This window comes from Morone saxatilis, unplaced genomic scaffold (assembly GCF_004916995.1).
Source record: "Morone saxatilis isolate NCDOM2014 unplaced genomic scaffold, NCSU_SB_2.0 Contig0, whole genome shotgun sequence".
NCBI classification, from domain to species: Eukaryota; Metazoa; Chordata; class Actinopteri; family Moronidae; genus Morone; species Morone saxatilis.
The window spans coordinates 12,499,011-12,514,497 of record NW_023339650.1 but is presented as its reverse complement, the minus strand read 5'-3'; the positions used below and the strand labels follow the sequence as shown (position 1 = coordinate 12,514,497).

At 39.3% G+C, this 15,487-nt stretch overlaps 1 protein-coding gene across 1 annotated transcript in view; it reads right to left on the bottom strand.

Annotated features, from left to right (window-relative positions):
* Positions 1-15,487, bottom strand: part of oxsr1b (oxidative stress responsive kinase 1b) — a 39,811-nt gene continuing 24,324 nt past the window's right edge. Inside the window, exons 5-18 of the mRNA XM_035679082.1 lie at positions 12,199-12,254; positions 11,842-11,951; positions 11,404-11,505; positions 11,161-11,294; positions 10,981-11,029; positions 9,383-9,448; positions 9,178-9,300; positions 6,830-6,865; positions 6,084-6,263; positions 5,900-5,955; positions 5,433-5,485; positions 4,849-4,917; positions 4,604-4,668; positions 1-3,079 (exon numbers count right to left, since the gene is read on the bottom strand). Of these exons, the coding sequence (XP_035534975.1) occupies positions 3,005-3,079; positions 4,604-4,668; positions 4,849-4,917; positions 5,433-5,485; positions 5,900-5,955; positions 6,084-6,263; positions 6,830-6,865; positions 9,178-9,300; positions 9,383-9,448; positions 10,981-11,029; positions 11,161-11,294; positions 11,404-11,505; positions 11,842-11,951; positions 12,199-12,254 (1,174 nt within the window). The 3' untranslated portion in view covers positions 1-3,004. The remainder of the gene's footprint in view (positions 3,080-4,603; positions 4,669-4,848; positions 4,918-5,432; positions 5,486-5,899; positions 5,956-6,083; positions 6,264-6,829; positions 6,866-9,177; positions 9,301-9,382; positions 9,449-10,980; positions 11,030-11,160; positions 11,295-11,403; positions 11,506-11,841; positions 11,952-12,198; positions 12,255-15,487) is intronic.

The following is a 15,487-nucleotide window of genomic DNA, read 5'->3' as shown; positions in this document are numbered from 1 at the left end:
TGGATGATATGCTCATTCTTTATTGATTAAAAATAATCTAGAGAAACATGTTTTGAACTACAAAACGATCAAAAATAGAGCAAATGAAAGAATGAAAAAAAAAAAACTGAAAACAGGTGGGAAATTTAAATATATTACAGCCTTGTTGAGTTATTGCCTGGACAAAAGTGTTTTTGTCGATCATCTGTTCAGTTGCTACAGCTCTGTTAGACTACATGGGAGAGCAGAACAGAAGAGACTGTTGGAGAAAGGATGAGAACAAAGCCATTAGATCTTCAACTCCGTTAAGAAGTAGGGCTCATACGCAACACACACACACACTCACACACACACACACACACACACACTTCTCAGGGCTCATACACACTTATCCTGTCCTAATCTGCTGTCAGCTGCAGATTAAACCAGGAGAATGGCACCAAATACTGCAGTTTAGAAACTTTAGAGTAACAATGGGTTGCTGACTTTGTCGCTCCCCTTTGAGGAGAACACAGGGTCGACACACCTGTATATCTTTATTTCGGGTATCTTCACGTCTAACAAGAACTACATTTCAAAGACACTGAAAATCTGAATCATAAACTTTGACATCATGTCCAAAAAAAAAAAAAAACACTTGGTCATTTTCAATTTAAGGCTAGCGTAAAATTTAACATGTTTAAAGTCAAAATACAAAGATTTCTTCTTAACATTTTATCTGCAAGCAAAAAAAAAATATCATTCATTTTCATTCAATATGGCATCTGGAGGGTTTATCACATCACCAAACTAAACAGTAAAACCTTGCTGGCGTTTCAGATCTACACATTAGAGCAGAATGTTAAATAAACCTGCCACTGCCATCGGTGCCAATAACTGTGAGATGCACATTCAGAGTGTGTTTGAAAGGATGTGACATCTGTACTGATAACAGCCTCTTTCTGCCAAATCCAAAACACATATTTCTGATGGTTCAAAGTGTCGACAGTCATAGCTTAGCTTTTCTCCAAACTGGAGGGTGTAAAATCTTTATTTTAGCCAAGTGATGAAGCAGCTTTATGACTTCAGATGTGAGTTAAAGTACTGTAAACAGGCTCCACTTGGTATCATTAAGAGTTGGAGACAGATTTGCTGCTGCTCGGCTCAAAATTGGAGGGAAATTTAAGGTGGACAGGTATTGAGCGGTTCATCAGGACAGCTGTGGCTCCACGGTAAAATATATTCAAACTTTTCAAAGGCAAAAAATGAAAAGCTTCATGAGTAAAGGTAAATGAGCGTCATACGTGACATACAGCAAGTGACAGTATGTCCTGCAAAATGAAAGAATTCAAAGCTAAATTTGCAGTGTCGTCGTCTTCCTTCACACAACGCTACAACCCACAATCGTGTCATAGGACAGAAAAAAGGCCAAGAGTGAAACACCCAGTATAAAAACAAATCAAAGCCAAATGTCATTATTTACATACTAGAGGTTAAATCAAGTACTTATGTTTCATCCACATAAACAAAAATGCACTTAAGTCTTTTTTTCTTGTTTTTTGAAGAATTTGAGAAACTGATTCCAAACAGACACAAACTAATACAAACAGACACATCTGTTCATACAACACTTGTGGTTTCAGCTGTTGTAAAACTCATTTACTTTACTACAATTTAAATGTATAGTCAAATGTACAAAAAGACCAGTATTGTGTGTGAAATGAGTGGAGGAAAATCTGATTCTCTTTGAAGAATTTCTGTAGTCAATATTACCTTGTACTCCTTTTTCCTAATCATTCAGGTTTTACAATTTGATAAATGTGTTGAAGTTTAGAATCAGCTGAAGTCCTCTACAATCTATGTGTAATCATTTAAAACCAGTTTCATTGAGTTCATAAAGAGACTTTCCTTTCTGATAATGTTGGTTGTGGCGGTACTTAAAATGATAAGACTAACAATCATTAAGCTTCTTATTGTCAACAAATCCCATGAAATATTTTCTGTGTATCCAAAGACTAACATATTGTATTTCTTTGTGCCATAGAGCTCCATTCTTGCCCCAAAAAACTATTAAAAACACATCGATAAGCCACACCGTTGTACTATGGTGGTGACATGTTTTTGCTGTAAATTGTCACTAGGGCACCAAATGTCTATTAATCCGCAGCTGAAAATAGTTCCCAATTAATGCACTATTTAATTCTGTTTGAGCAACATTTGTGTCCAGCTGTTTCTGGAAATAACTTTGCCTTTTAATTTTTTTTTTTTTTACTATATTTGTGACCACTTTTTGAAGATTTGAATGAGCTTGAGGTTGAGTGCCACAGACAGTGCAGTGGAGTCAGAAAGTACTAAGAGACAGACTAACACATCTTTTTTTTCTTATCATTTAAAGATTGTTACTGTTGGGAGTGGTCACATCTTCCTCTTGTTTCACATTACATTTGTTGTGCCACATTACGTCGGCACTCATCGGTTGAGTACAGAATTGTGTGTAAAATTTGAATTGGCTTGGTAAGCTGCATCTTACCTTCTCTCAAAATGAAGTAAAAAAGTTTGACACAAGCAACTGAAACCACATTTGTACATTTCAGACAACATAATGCTCCATATGGTAACTGGGGACTTCCCCAAAACGTGCATTCAGTAGTTCAGATGAATATAAGGCATTGTTACACTTATCAGGATTCAAGGGCATTAGTTCAGATTGTGCAAATGCATCACATATTAAAGAGAAGAAAGTAACAGAATGAGGGAGACCAGAGTGGGAAATGGAAACTGTTTGTTGTAGATACTTGCATCCTTCTACATGTACGCTGTAAACTTGTTTGAGTGATTCTTATTTTGTACGCTCTGATACTTCGGCCACCCAATTCAATCAGGCGGCATTGTATAATCCTATGGGTGACAAAACGGTACTGTTTTCTTTGGCAGTAGTGGTTTTCTTTACAGCCATAGAAAGAAAAAAATGCATTAAACTATTTTTTTTTTCTTTTTTAATTTTCACATTTTTTAGGCAAGTCACGGTCCCAGGTAGAACAACAGTTTAACTAATGCTGAGCTGAGCAAAGCCCATCAATTTGACATCGTCTGGTATTTCGGATCCCTCAGTTCCAGAAGCCTGTGGAAAAAAGAGGGAAGGATAAAAAGTAGTAAGCAAAAACTATGAGCAGTCCCACTTCACAACAACTTTGTTCCATAAAGTGAAACAATAGTCAGGTTTCCATCCAAATATAGCTCCAATCTCCAAAATTTTCATGAGATTGATAGAAGAAAATGTAAATTTCTGTGTGTTTCTATTAAGGATTTACATCACCGGACAGTTTAATCGCTATATAAATATGTAAGGATTCAAATCGGTGGGGTGAAAAATGAATGGTGATACTCTTTTGAAACAGCAGAGGGCGCTATCTACTTTTGACTGCTTGTTCAACGTCCTACATCACTCACGTCAGTAGCTTTATCAAGGCGTAATGGCATCAGTTTCACTTTTCCAAAAAAAAAGAAATATGCATTTTTTACACAATTAATTTGATAAAGAAAACATAAGAGAAAATATATTTTGTAGTCTCAGAAATAAAGGAATCTTTCATAATTTGTCTTCAATCTCTAACATTTTGTAAAAAAAAAAAGAGAGAGAAAACCATATGGTGAACCCAGTATTGTGAATTGTGAGTTGAGTCTATCGGTGCATCCCTAGTTTCCTTCCACTGCTGTTATATGTGAATATTAGGAGTTGGTTTTGTCGAGATAAACAGTAAGGGACGCTAATTCTCCAGTCAGCTGCCATTAAATTATTGCAGAAGAAACAGGGTGCAAGCAGATGATGCTAGTAAAGTCTCAAATGGTGGAAATATAGCATTTATGTTTGTTTTATGTATTCATTCGAGGCGAGTTACAGTCATTATGTATTTGCAAAGTCTGCTGCCATTGCACTTTGTTGCATTTTGCTTTTATCAATACTCCAACTTTTCCTAATACGGTATATATATTTCCAGTCCGTTTTTTTCTTTTATGCACAAATTGGAAATGCACATAAAAAATGGTCTGTAGTCAGTTTATCAGTAGTTTTCTTGTGAGATTCAAGGGTACCCTGCAGTCTTTTTCATCACTAGTAGCACTATGGAACAATGTTTTGTGAGTGGGGAATGAGTGGGGTGCTGTTTTCTTTGTCTCATGCATTCATTAGGGTACAAACGGTTGTTTGTTTGAAGAAAATGTACATATCTTATACAGCAATGTTTGCTAGAAACATCAGTGCAGTCTTTTTTTGAAACATTTGTTTTAAACATTTAACCAAGCATTTAACCTACCAATACTTAATGAACAATAACTCAGTAACAAGGGGAAGATAAAGAAATGGTGTAGTATAATGCGCAACTTAATGTGTTTACAGATAATGACAAAGTCGGAAGTTAGAGCCTAGTTTTAGCATCATTCAGAAAAAGGCCTGCAATATTTTCTCCCTACTTTAAAGTGCTCCATCACGTCCTTCAACTATTGACGGCTTATAGGTCTGCTAAAAACAAAGATTCCAAAGGTGTACTTCTTGTTTAGATTTAACAAAACCACAACTCAAAGACATGAAGATCAGTGATTTCTTTAAAACTGCTATTGTTTATAAAGATGAAGGTGTAGCACTCACCAGTTTGAAAGTGACATTTTTATTGGCTTGAGGCTCATCAACTATTTTCTGCAAATTTGCAGCAACTGAAAAGAAAGACAACGTTTAAGTCTGATGAAAACAAAAAATGTGTCTGTGCTCCTGTGTGTGTTCGGAAAGAGAAGAAAATGGGATCCACAGATATTTTTTAACCTTCATGTGACTCTTCTGAGGAAAGAAATGATAGTTTGTAGGGTCAGAAGAATGTTTGTGAATGAATCACTGACCTATTACTAAGTCCCTCCCGTCCACCAGGCCTGCAGACACTAGCTCCTGGGACACACCATCTGCTGTGTCTGAAAATAAAGAATAAGAGACCGACTGTGACAAGTGGAGGAGTAAACATAAAGTTATATAGACTGAAAGGGAACTCATTGATCAGACTGTTTTGGCGATTGTCATCCTGCACTGAGTGCATCATCAGGACCCAGGCAGAGAAAACTAATTAAAATTCATTATGCAGCACTTTAATGCTTCTGATGTGTATGTTTATGTTCTCTGGTGTCACAAAGAAATAACTGATTATAAGCATTATTCACATTATTAGATTGCAAATCAACGTGCTGTCCTCAATGTACTCTAAATATTGAAATAAGCTGTTTTTGGCTCTGATTTAGTCTGAGTTCCAGTCCCGTGTTCATTTTGGTTACTGTGTGGGGACGCAGACGCACCAAAAGAGGTTTCACAAAACACAAGATAAACAAATGTTGAGTCTTAACTGCAGGACACTTTTTAAACTACCTGTTGACACCAGAAAACTGAGGTTGGATTTTTATTGATAGTCCAAAAAAAAAAAAAACCCTTCACTTACCCCTCCCTGGCATAAATTCAAAGCGGATGTCATTTAGCTCCTTCTTTGAATTTCTGAAGAGATAAAAGAAAGACAGACAGATCAGAAGAGCTAAGGTTATCGTTAGTAGGTCAAAGTCATCCACAGGATCGGGATTTAAAGGGATCTAGCGATGTAGTTGCAGATTGTGAATTGGAAACTATGATGGCTGTGACACGTAAAAAACGTGAATGCCCCTATCTAGTACCAGTGTATAGTTTGTCCCTTCTGGGCTACTGTAGAAACATGGCGGTTCAACATTGTGGACTCCATTGAAAGGCAACCACAGCGTCAGTAGATATAAAAGGCTCATGCTATGGTAACAAAAACACACTAATGAAAACATACCAAGGGAAATTATATTCCATTTCTGCTAATAAATCCTCATAAACTTTATACACTGGAGCTTTTAAATTATGTCCAAAATACGGGTGATAGGGGAAACGTACCTTAACCTTAATACCAAACTAATGGGAGCCTTGACATCCCCTGAGACAGCTAGGGCCTGTAAAAACACAAAAATACACGTAAGCTTTAAAAAAAAAGATAAGATAATAAAGAGATATTAGACAAATTTGAAGTCTTAAAAAAAGAGAATATTATGAAAAAAACATGAAGCTGGGTCAGACTGACCTGTGTGGGAACAGCAGCAGCGGCGGGTACACCGGGTGTGGGAGATGCAGCCTGGGCAGTGGATTGAGTGTTGACTGGTGTGGGCTGCAGTGGAACCTGGCCTACAGCCTGAGGTAGTTCTGCCTGACCTGCGGCCATCGGCTGGAGTTGAGTACTTAAAGGCTCAGGAGTCTGGAAAACCTGGAGGAAGAAAAAAATCGGATCAAATCCTACTTTCATATCAGTGTGGAGCTGCAATGGTTTGTTAATTCATCGATAAATTCCCAACTATTCTGATAATTGATTGAAGACATTTGAGGATATCACCTTGGGATTTGGGAAAGACTGATCAACATTTTTCACTATTTTCTAACAATTCACAGACTGCACAACTAATCGATTAATCAAGAAAATGATCGACAGATTAATCAACAATGAAAATAACCATAATCATCAAAATAATCATTAGTTGCAGTCCAAATGACTGAGTGTCCACCATGTTGGCCTGTAGTGGCCAATGTTTGAACCACCACTGAAAGGAGAGGCTGGTTTTAATACCTCTGACAGTCTCCAGCGGTGCACATATTCATTATACACATCAACAAAAGACTGTAGTTTGACAAACGGTCAAGGTCCACCTCCTAAATGAAGATTGGTTGCATTCTATAGGTTAAAACTGCTGATATTTTAGATACCTTTTTTCCCAGGGTCTGACAAATGTATAAATCTGTGATTGAAGCGTAAAAGAAAGAACTTTTGAAACTCACCTCTGAATTCTGTGATCCCTCCTTCACTCTTGGTGACTGTTGACAGATAGAGAAAGGTACCACTTAGAGGAGGATATCACTGTGATGGCTTTAGCAAAACAAAAACAGCACGCATGGATGCAAGGAACACACAGAAAGCAGAGAGGTAAAAGGATTAAAACGGCTCACTCGTTTACTTTCCTCATTTATCGGTCTGCTTAGCTTATCATTATCTCCTTTAAGATGTATATGGTGATACCATTAGAGTGGGAACAGACTTATAAAACAGCTAATAATACTGCACTTCACTAAGCTGATTATGGTTGGGCGATATGACAGTGTTTATTAAGATAAGACAGGGGTAGCTATCCCTTTAGTATCTGTGGTTGTTTGGGGCTATTTTAAGCAATATTACAAATCAATAAGAAGGCCTGAATTAAGGGATTATTGAGTTTACAGTATTTTTGCATCAATGTGATGAAGTACTGTGATTTGTCAAGTATTTAATTAAATGGATTATCAAGAAAAACAGCCATTCCCATCTGATAATTTCATCTATAGAGAGATTATTTTCCAGAAGATGCACTACATCCCAAAATATATCATGACATAAAATTACATTCACAGTAATAGAAAAGTGTATACATATGTCCCACCTCTAGGCGCTGGTAATTGAGTTGTAAATGAGTGAAAATATATATGATACAATTGCGGTTTTGATTTTAGTTGTTGATTTGAAAAGCAGAGAAGCGGCATAAGTGAATACGAAATCAGGAAAAAAGTCACACTGTTAGAGGGTGAAACTGTTTATCCTCCAAAAAGTTTACCAACCCAACTCCAAGGAACAGAGTCAGACAGGAGCCTTGCAGGCCCACATGAAGACAAACTGACTTGACTGAGAAGACATGATGTGGCGTCTGGCTGATGTCAGAAATCACATCAGCTCAGGAATCTGCCGTCTGATTCAGACAAAGCGACTGCGTATTCAGGCTGTTACTAAGGAGATGGTTAGTCTTCAAAGCACACAGACGTTACACAGGTACTCAGCCAGGCTCCACTGTCTAATATACTGCATGTATCTTTTTCTGAGCAATAATTTCCTATGGTCATAAAAAATATGCAATTATTGAGCATCAGCTCATGACAGCCAATTGGAATTTAAAGTTCAGTTTGCCAACAAGGAGCCAGTAAAGTAGCATTAAAGCAGCAGATTTATTGAAAAATTTGAATCCCTTGATGTTCATTAGTGCTCTAATTGAAAATCTCTTAACAGGGCTGATGAGTAATTTGCCTTGTATTGATTAAACGTGATTTGGTCAGTGTAAATAAAAGTGATTAACAAAAAGAGAACTGGAAATACAGATGGCTTCCAGGAAAGGTAACTCTCACTTCTTTGATTAAATAATGTTTATCTGTTATACCTAAATGAAGAGCTGAAGTTTATCATAACTTATAGACAATTATCTGACAAATACAGTAAAATACTGTAGGGATGTAACGCTTATCTCTAGTCATGTGGACAAAACAATCTTTGCTATAGTTGAGTAAAAACCACACATTTGCTTCCCTTCCCACGAGACACAAAATATCTCGCCGTTTATAAAGACTCTTACTGTACTGACTAATAGGTCCTGAAAAGGGCTAACTTGTGGGTCAAATTCTACTTGCATGTGATCTACAGTGTGCACAGATTTGTGCTTAGACACGATGATGTGAACCTTTCCTGTCAACAAACCAATTACATAACTTAGTCTCGTAATTGTCTTCTGATAGGGTTAGTGTAAAGTTATATAATGCTAGAACAAAGTCACTACTATCTGGAGGATAAGAGCTTATCTGTGTGCAGATTTACTCTGGTAAAATCAGGTTTGACCTCCTTCAATTCCTACAAAGGCCTGTAAAATTCAATTTGTATTTCACCAAAAGTGAAGATGAACTCTACACAGGCTTTTCCTAATGCAGAAAAGGGTTATCTGACTTTTTCTCCATTTTGTTTCCCTTCGAGGTCTTCACCGCCCTTTCTAGAGGTTGCACACTCCCTAGCTAACATGTGCAGAGAGAGTCCTTCCTTGTTAGGGGAATGCCATCTGTATTATCGAGGCAAGAGAACAACCCTGGACGCAGGCAGCTCGAGTGGGTAGGAGAAGCGCACTTGTCGCCTGGTGGCGCCAACAGGCTTCACCTGCTGCTCCTTGGCCGTCAGACAAAACATACACACATACGGGAGACTCAGTGGAGAGACAATAGACAAACATGCTACTGCACAGACACGACAATGACAGTTTAAACATTGTACAGCGATTAAAAAGGCAAGACGTGGGGTATAATGTGTACATGTGAGGGGAAAACAAGTTGTAGGTTAATCTCACCCTTAAGGCAGCAACAGCTGCTTTGCCCTCTTCACTTTCTTCATCCAGCTCATCGTCACTCCATTCCCATTCGCCATCTTCCGTTTTATGCAGCCGACCACTGGAACCTGGCACTCTACGTACCTGTCAAGAGATATACTTACAACTGAGCTCATCTTCTTTGCAATAAAGCACAAAGTGTCGATTTTAATCTTTGCCAGCTTACCCTTTTTGACCTCTCTGTTATTGTGGGCGCCCTCTGAAGTAACTTCTCATGTAAGTACTCATGGGTCTGTGGTAAGAGGAAAGACACAGTCACAAAATCTGTTTATACTGCTACCTGATTATGTCGTATTCAGAAATTGAACTGTGACCCATAATGTGCTTTACTAACCGAGATTTTTCGCTATACTGACTTCCTGTCAAATTTAGAATCTAATAAAAATCTATTTACTTTTAAAGCCTTACACATGTTGCTGTTGACCCCACAGAGGTCCACTAGGCCTCTCAGGTCATCAAAACAAGGACTCCTGGTTGTGCTTCGCTCAAAGTGCAAGACTTCTGGTGAACAGACTATTGCAGTTCTGGCTTCCAGTTATGAAAGTCTCCCTCTGATCTGTTTAGTAAAGGTTTTACTTTACTCTGAAAGGAATTTTATTATTACTTCCTTTCTTTCAACAATCCTTGCCTATCTTTGTAATATTTATTGAAATACTTACTTTTTGTTTTGTTTTGTGAACCCTGCTTTTATAAATTGCTATATAAATTAAGTTTTACTTACTTTAAACATTTAAAACATTCCTATTGTAATTACCAGTGTTTTCTCCAGCATGTCTTTCAAATATATTATTGACAAACTCTTGTTCCCAACAGATGGTGACCAATGAGAAGATTTAACCAACAGAATAGCAAATCAATAATCATTTTCTTTCATTTAAATCCCCCCTGCAGGCTGACACAGTTTGCTAATTTAAACCAGAGGTCTATCTATTCTAAACAATGACAAAGCCTGCCCTTTACTGTACGCACAGAGTACTGCAGTTCTTGTTGCTGACCAGGGTCATGTCCAGCAAACCAACCAGGTTGTATTTGGGCAGTGTAACATGCTGAGCCAGCACATTTGTTGTTCTAGTTGCTAGGGTACTGGGCAGCCGGAGGCTGGAGTTAGACTGCTTATCCCTGCCTTTGTTAGAAACAGCTCTGCATGGTCAATAATGAGAGGAATGCTGCAATGGCCTCAGCTTGGGTCAGACACACTGACAAGTTGTGCCAAGTGAGAAGTAGCCTGACTCACACAAACACCTCAGGGAGAGATATTTCTTACATCTTTTGATGTATTATAGTTTACATCTTTCTCCTACACAAACCCCCTTCAATCATTGCTAAACTTCCGCAGCTACAAAAACAACCAACCTATAGTCAAAAGAGCAGCTTTAAAGACCAGTGTGTAGGATTTAGTGGCATCTAGTGATGAAGTTGCAGATTGCGTCTGTGTGTGTCGCGACCTGGGAATGAGAATGGGCTGTGAAGTGTGTAGGAGAAACTACAGTGGCCGTGAAAAAACATAAAAGGCCCGATCTACAGCCAGTTCCTTGGAGTTTACCATGATGAAGAAAGCGTTTCAACATGGTAAACTCCTTGGCAGGAGACCACAGCTTCTGTAGGTACAAACAGCTCACTCTAAGGTCACACTGAGGCCATTCAGATCCAATCACTTTTGCAGACTCAGACCTTTACTCATCAACCAGCGCCTGACACAGGGATGATGCTGACTCATTGTATAAATGATTCAATCTCAGGTCCAGAGGGACCTTAAGCACCTACCTTTGCTTTCTGAAAGAATTTATGCTTCAACAACTCTGAGGATGTTGGCCTGAAAAACAGCAGAACGACAATAAATTACCTCTGTTCACTTGAGCTTTTATATTCCCGGTAACAGAAAAACTTGGGAAACAGAGTTAGTGAAGCATATTGAAACAAAATGATTAAAGGCATTATAAACACCTTTTTTCTGGGTCCTTCTGTAGACACATGGAGACCATCTTCCTGAAGGATTTGCCATATTTCTTTACCATCTCCTTGTCTGTGATGCCAGTCTCCAGGGAAGGGGGGTCATTCTGCAACGTCAGCATCAAGACCTGAAGACACCAAGAATACATTTAGTCAAAAAAAAATAAAAAAAATAATTATTTGTATTGATTAACTACACGTTTCTAGGTAAGTTCAATTGCTCCACAGTGTTCTCACCTTCATTGGTGGGTATTTGTGATAAGGTGCAGCCCCTGTGGCGAGCTCAATGGCTGTGATCCCAAAACTCCAAATATCTGCTTTGAAATCATAACCCCTCACCTGTGGAAGCAGAATCATATTAAACTTTTACAGATTATCTCCTCCTCCTTCACTGTGTTCATGGTTCACTCTGAGTAGATAGAAAACAGCTCTTAGGACATAAATGAGCTTATTTTTAGCGTTTTAAGTCATATGTCATCTGCAAGTTCAGGCACCAAAGTGTTGTTAGATAGTTGTTGAGCTTTAGTCATAGTATAGATGTTCTAGGCCTCATATGTGCCAATTATAATAATCTAATATACTAAATTTCTTTCAAGCTTAAAGATAAAGTTGTGTTTCATTGTGAGTTTTCTGTCGTCACGGTTACTTTATGGCTCTGTGCACAAAACAACCAACCTGTTCCATGACCTCTGGGGCCATCCAGCATGGCGTTCCCACAAATGTCTTGCGCACTTTATTTCGAGTGATGTCACCACCTGTGGCTAGAAAGGCACTGACGCCAAAGTCTGAAGGGAGGGAGGGGAGAGGAAAGATAATTAGACGAACATACACAAAAGGGCCCAAACGCAGTATGTCAATGTTATTGTCTAGAAAGTACATTTTCCTCCACGGACTACACCTCCACACAGAAATACTGGAACAGAGTCTAACAGGAGTAAATGAGGTTACAGCACAGCGCAACTACTTCTTCACACCTAATCTGGGTTACTAGTGACAGGTGCTGAAGGGCGGTGTTGCCTCGTGGATAAATACCTGCAATTTGCACTGAGCCATCGTCCCCGAGGAGAATGTTTCCAGCCTTAAGATCTCTGTAAAAAAGACAGGACAAGAATTTGTACATTCTCACCCAGAGTTGTCAAAGATAAAGTGATTGGTAGACTAAACAGTGAACATGAAATACATTTAAAGTTAGAATGATGACAGTGTTATTAATTGGTTAGTTTATGTTTATCAAAACATTACTGTAGCTCCATCCCCAGTTTAAATATGCTAGACTCAATGTAAGCTAAGGATCTCGATTTTATACATCTTGGTACAACAAATTGCCTTTCGAAGCTTTCACCTCCTTACTGCTCTTTTAGATATTATTAACGACAAACACTGTAGTTAATTTGTTCATCCTTATTCAGCCTCCCCTGGTGGTGATAAGAAGATTCAGCAGGGACAGCTGTCTGGCTGCCCGTCTGCCTCTGTGCCCACTCGCACACAATTGCACTGACTGCCACACGTACTGAATACTGCCACCTCACTCGCCAGACAGAGTTGTCATAGCAACAGACTTTCGGAGATAAAGTCGAGGGGTCAACTGAAAGGCGAGGAAATAAAAGGCAAGGATGGCAGCGGTGTCACAGAGGACTCAACTCTGTCTGCTGTCCAGGCACTCAGGAAGTGAATGTATGTTTTAAAGAGAATAATAGGAGAGACTTTTACTAAGAAAACTAAAGTGGTACAAACCCAGAATTTATTTTCAGCCATTACACCACCATGACGACAGATTTGCACAAATTACCCTGAGACAGATCTTTAAACTGCACTGACAGGCAGACAAACGATTCAAAAGAGATGCAGTGTCTGTGAACAGCTGAGCAGTTCACTTTGCTACCAGTTGGGGGAACTGGAGTTCAAAGCTTGCAGCTTTAGCTGAAAGATAAATGCTGTTGGATCATTCCAGCAAACAAATTGGTCCCAATGAATGTAAAAATAGACTGGTCTTCGGAGTACTGGTCTGGAGATGAGAAATAACACAGCTTCCAAGAGGTAAAGGCTCACTTTATTGGGGATATTATTCAATCCATATAGACTATAAACACATGCCAAATTGTAGATACATGGGGGGCCGAATGCTGCAGACATAATTGTGGTGGTTGGAAAGATTCTTGGGCTTATCAGAGAGAAAAAACTATTGAAGGATGCTTACAACTTAAAATGAATGCCGAAAACGTACGACAAAAATCTATCAGCAGGGTTCCTGGACTCTTCCTGAGTCCCTCAGTTTGTGACAAAAAGGTGAAGGAGGTGGAGTCTGCAGTTTGGCTTAAGTACCCCTTCTCTTGTAAACTAGGGGTACAATCTTTACAAGCAACCTACTCAAGAGGACAATGTGCTGAAGTGACTCAAGAGTTTGCAGGTCACAGTTCAGCTCTTTGTTCAAATGCTGCAGAATTCTTGAGTGTAGAGGACTCTTTTGCTAAGAGTGCTCCAGTAAAATACCACACAGACAACAGATCTAGTAGCGACAGGGGCAGGGAGTGGCAAACAGTGAGCCACAGAGGGAGGAATGCAGCATATGTCACATATTAGGACCATTGACTGAGAGCAAAGATGGGGATTCCCACTGCAGGCCCAAATGACTGCCAGGATAATGAAACTATCCAGAAGCAGAACGGGGTACCAGCACAGCACAGGGTGTTAGCTGACTGTATCGACGGTGTATTTCCATTAATCAGCTCAGGCAGAAAGAGCTGTCTGTGTACTACAGTATAAAACTTTTGATGTGCACTTGTGCCTAGATGAGTTCAATTACATAACTGTCACACAGTAGGGACAACGCAGAGGGAGGGAAAGGGTGGACGAAAAATGGACGTGACAGCCTTTGCTAGTGGCTTTGAAAAACCCCCCCAGAAATGTCTGCTGCCGTACAGACGTCTGTGCTCCGTGGCTCTCTGGCTTGTTCCACTGTCACATTGCTGCCCTGACATAACAGCTAGGTGATATCAGGTCACAGTACCTTCCAGTTTATTGCACTCTTCTGCTTAATGAAGAACATGCTCATCCTCCACATCGGGTGTTAGTACATACAACAGCGATGATTTACGTCTGGTAATTTGAGATGTTGCTTTTTGAGGATTAGAGGGGAGGAGCAGAGTGGACCACCTAAAGCTGAAAGGCAAGTGTGGGGAGTATCCCAAAATACTTTTCCTCGTTTACACAACCACTGTCCCCTCTCTCAGTGTGATTCAGGGTTTAGCCCGGGCTAAAAATTGTACTGTATTTTAATGAGGTGTTGTGGGTTCAGTCCAGGCCAATTAACCACTCTGGCCTTGTCACAAGACCTGCTACTGTAACTGTAATCGTCTCACATTTGTCCAAGAAGAAAGACAAGCTGTAGCACTGTATTCTGCTTCATCTGGAGACATGCCAGAAAGCTCATCTGTGCTAGGTGAAAAAAATAAATCCACCCCAAATGAGAATGTACACTGAGCTAAATGGTTTTGGACAGTGAAAGTCAATACAAGACTAAGAGTCTTCAGCCATACCAGCGGCTCTTTGAGGCTGTACTTAGACAACAGTGCTTTGAGCTAAATGTTAACATTCTCACAATGACTGATGTTTAGCAGGAGTCATATTTACAATGTTCACTATCTCAGGTTAGCGTGTCAGCTTTGCATGTATCTAGTCCTGATGATGGCACTAAGTCAGGGGGATCACCAAAGTTATTTTAAGTCATCCTGAGGCAGGACATGAATGTGTGAACCAAAGTCATGGCTATAAACCCAACAGTTGTCGGGACATTTCACACAAAACCTGATGGTGGCACTCATGGGAACCCATGAAATGTCTGTAACAACAATTTGTGACATATTGGTGAAAGATTAAGATCAAGAACCTTAAATTGATCAGTCACTAGAAGACAATTTTTTCAAGCCCCTGTAATTATCGGAATTACGTGAAGTGGACTATGGGCTTGAAAATGTTCTGTTTCAGCATAACTAAAGAGGGAGTTTCTTAAAGTGAAACGCAGAGGCTTAATGCCTATTAACAGAAATCATTTTACTGGCCGTAGGTCTTTACTTCATTTCATTACTTCACTGCCCTACATATGCATCCCGTATATGACTCAACGTCATTTCTCACAATTTTAAGTTTTCATTTGTGACTTTAGACAAGCTAAAGCAATGCACTATGGCTCCACTCTGATAAAAAAAAAAGACACACAAAGACAACCCATGAAGCAGCATCATTCACAAAGAGTGATCAAGGCCATCTGATTGCGTCCCTCCTGCGTTCATTCAAGAACCATGGAGGCTATGGTTCACTGCAG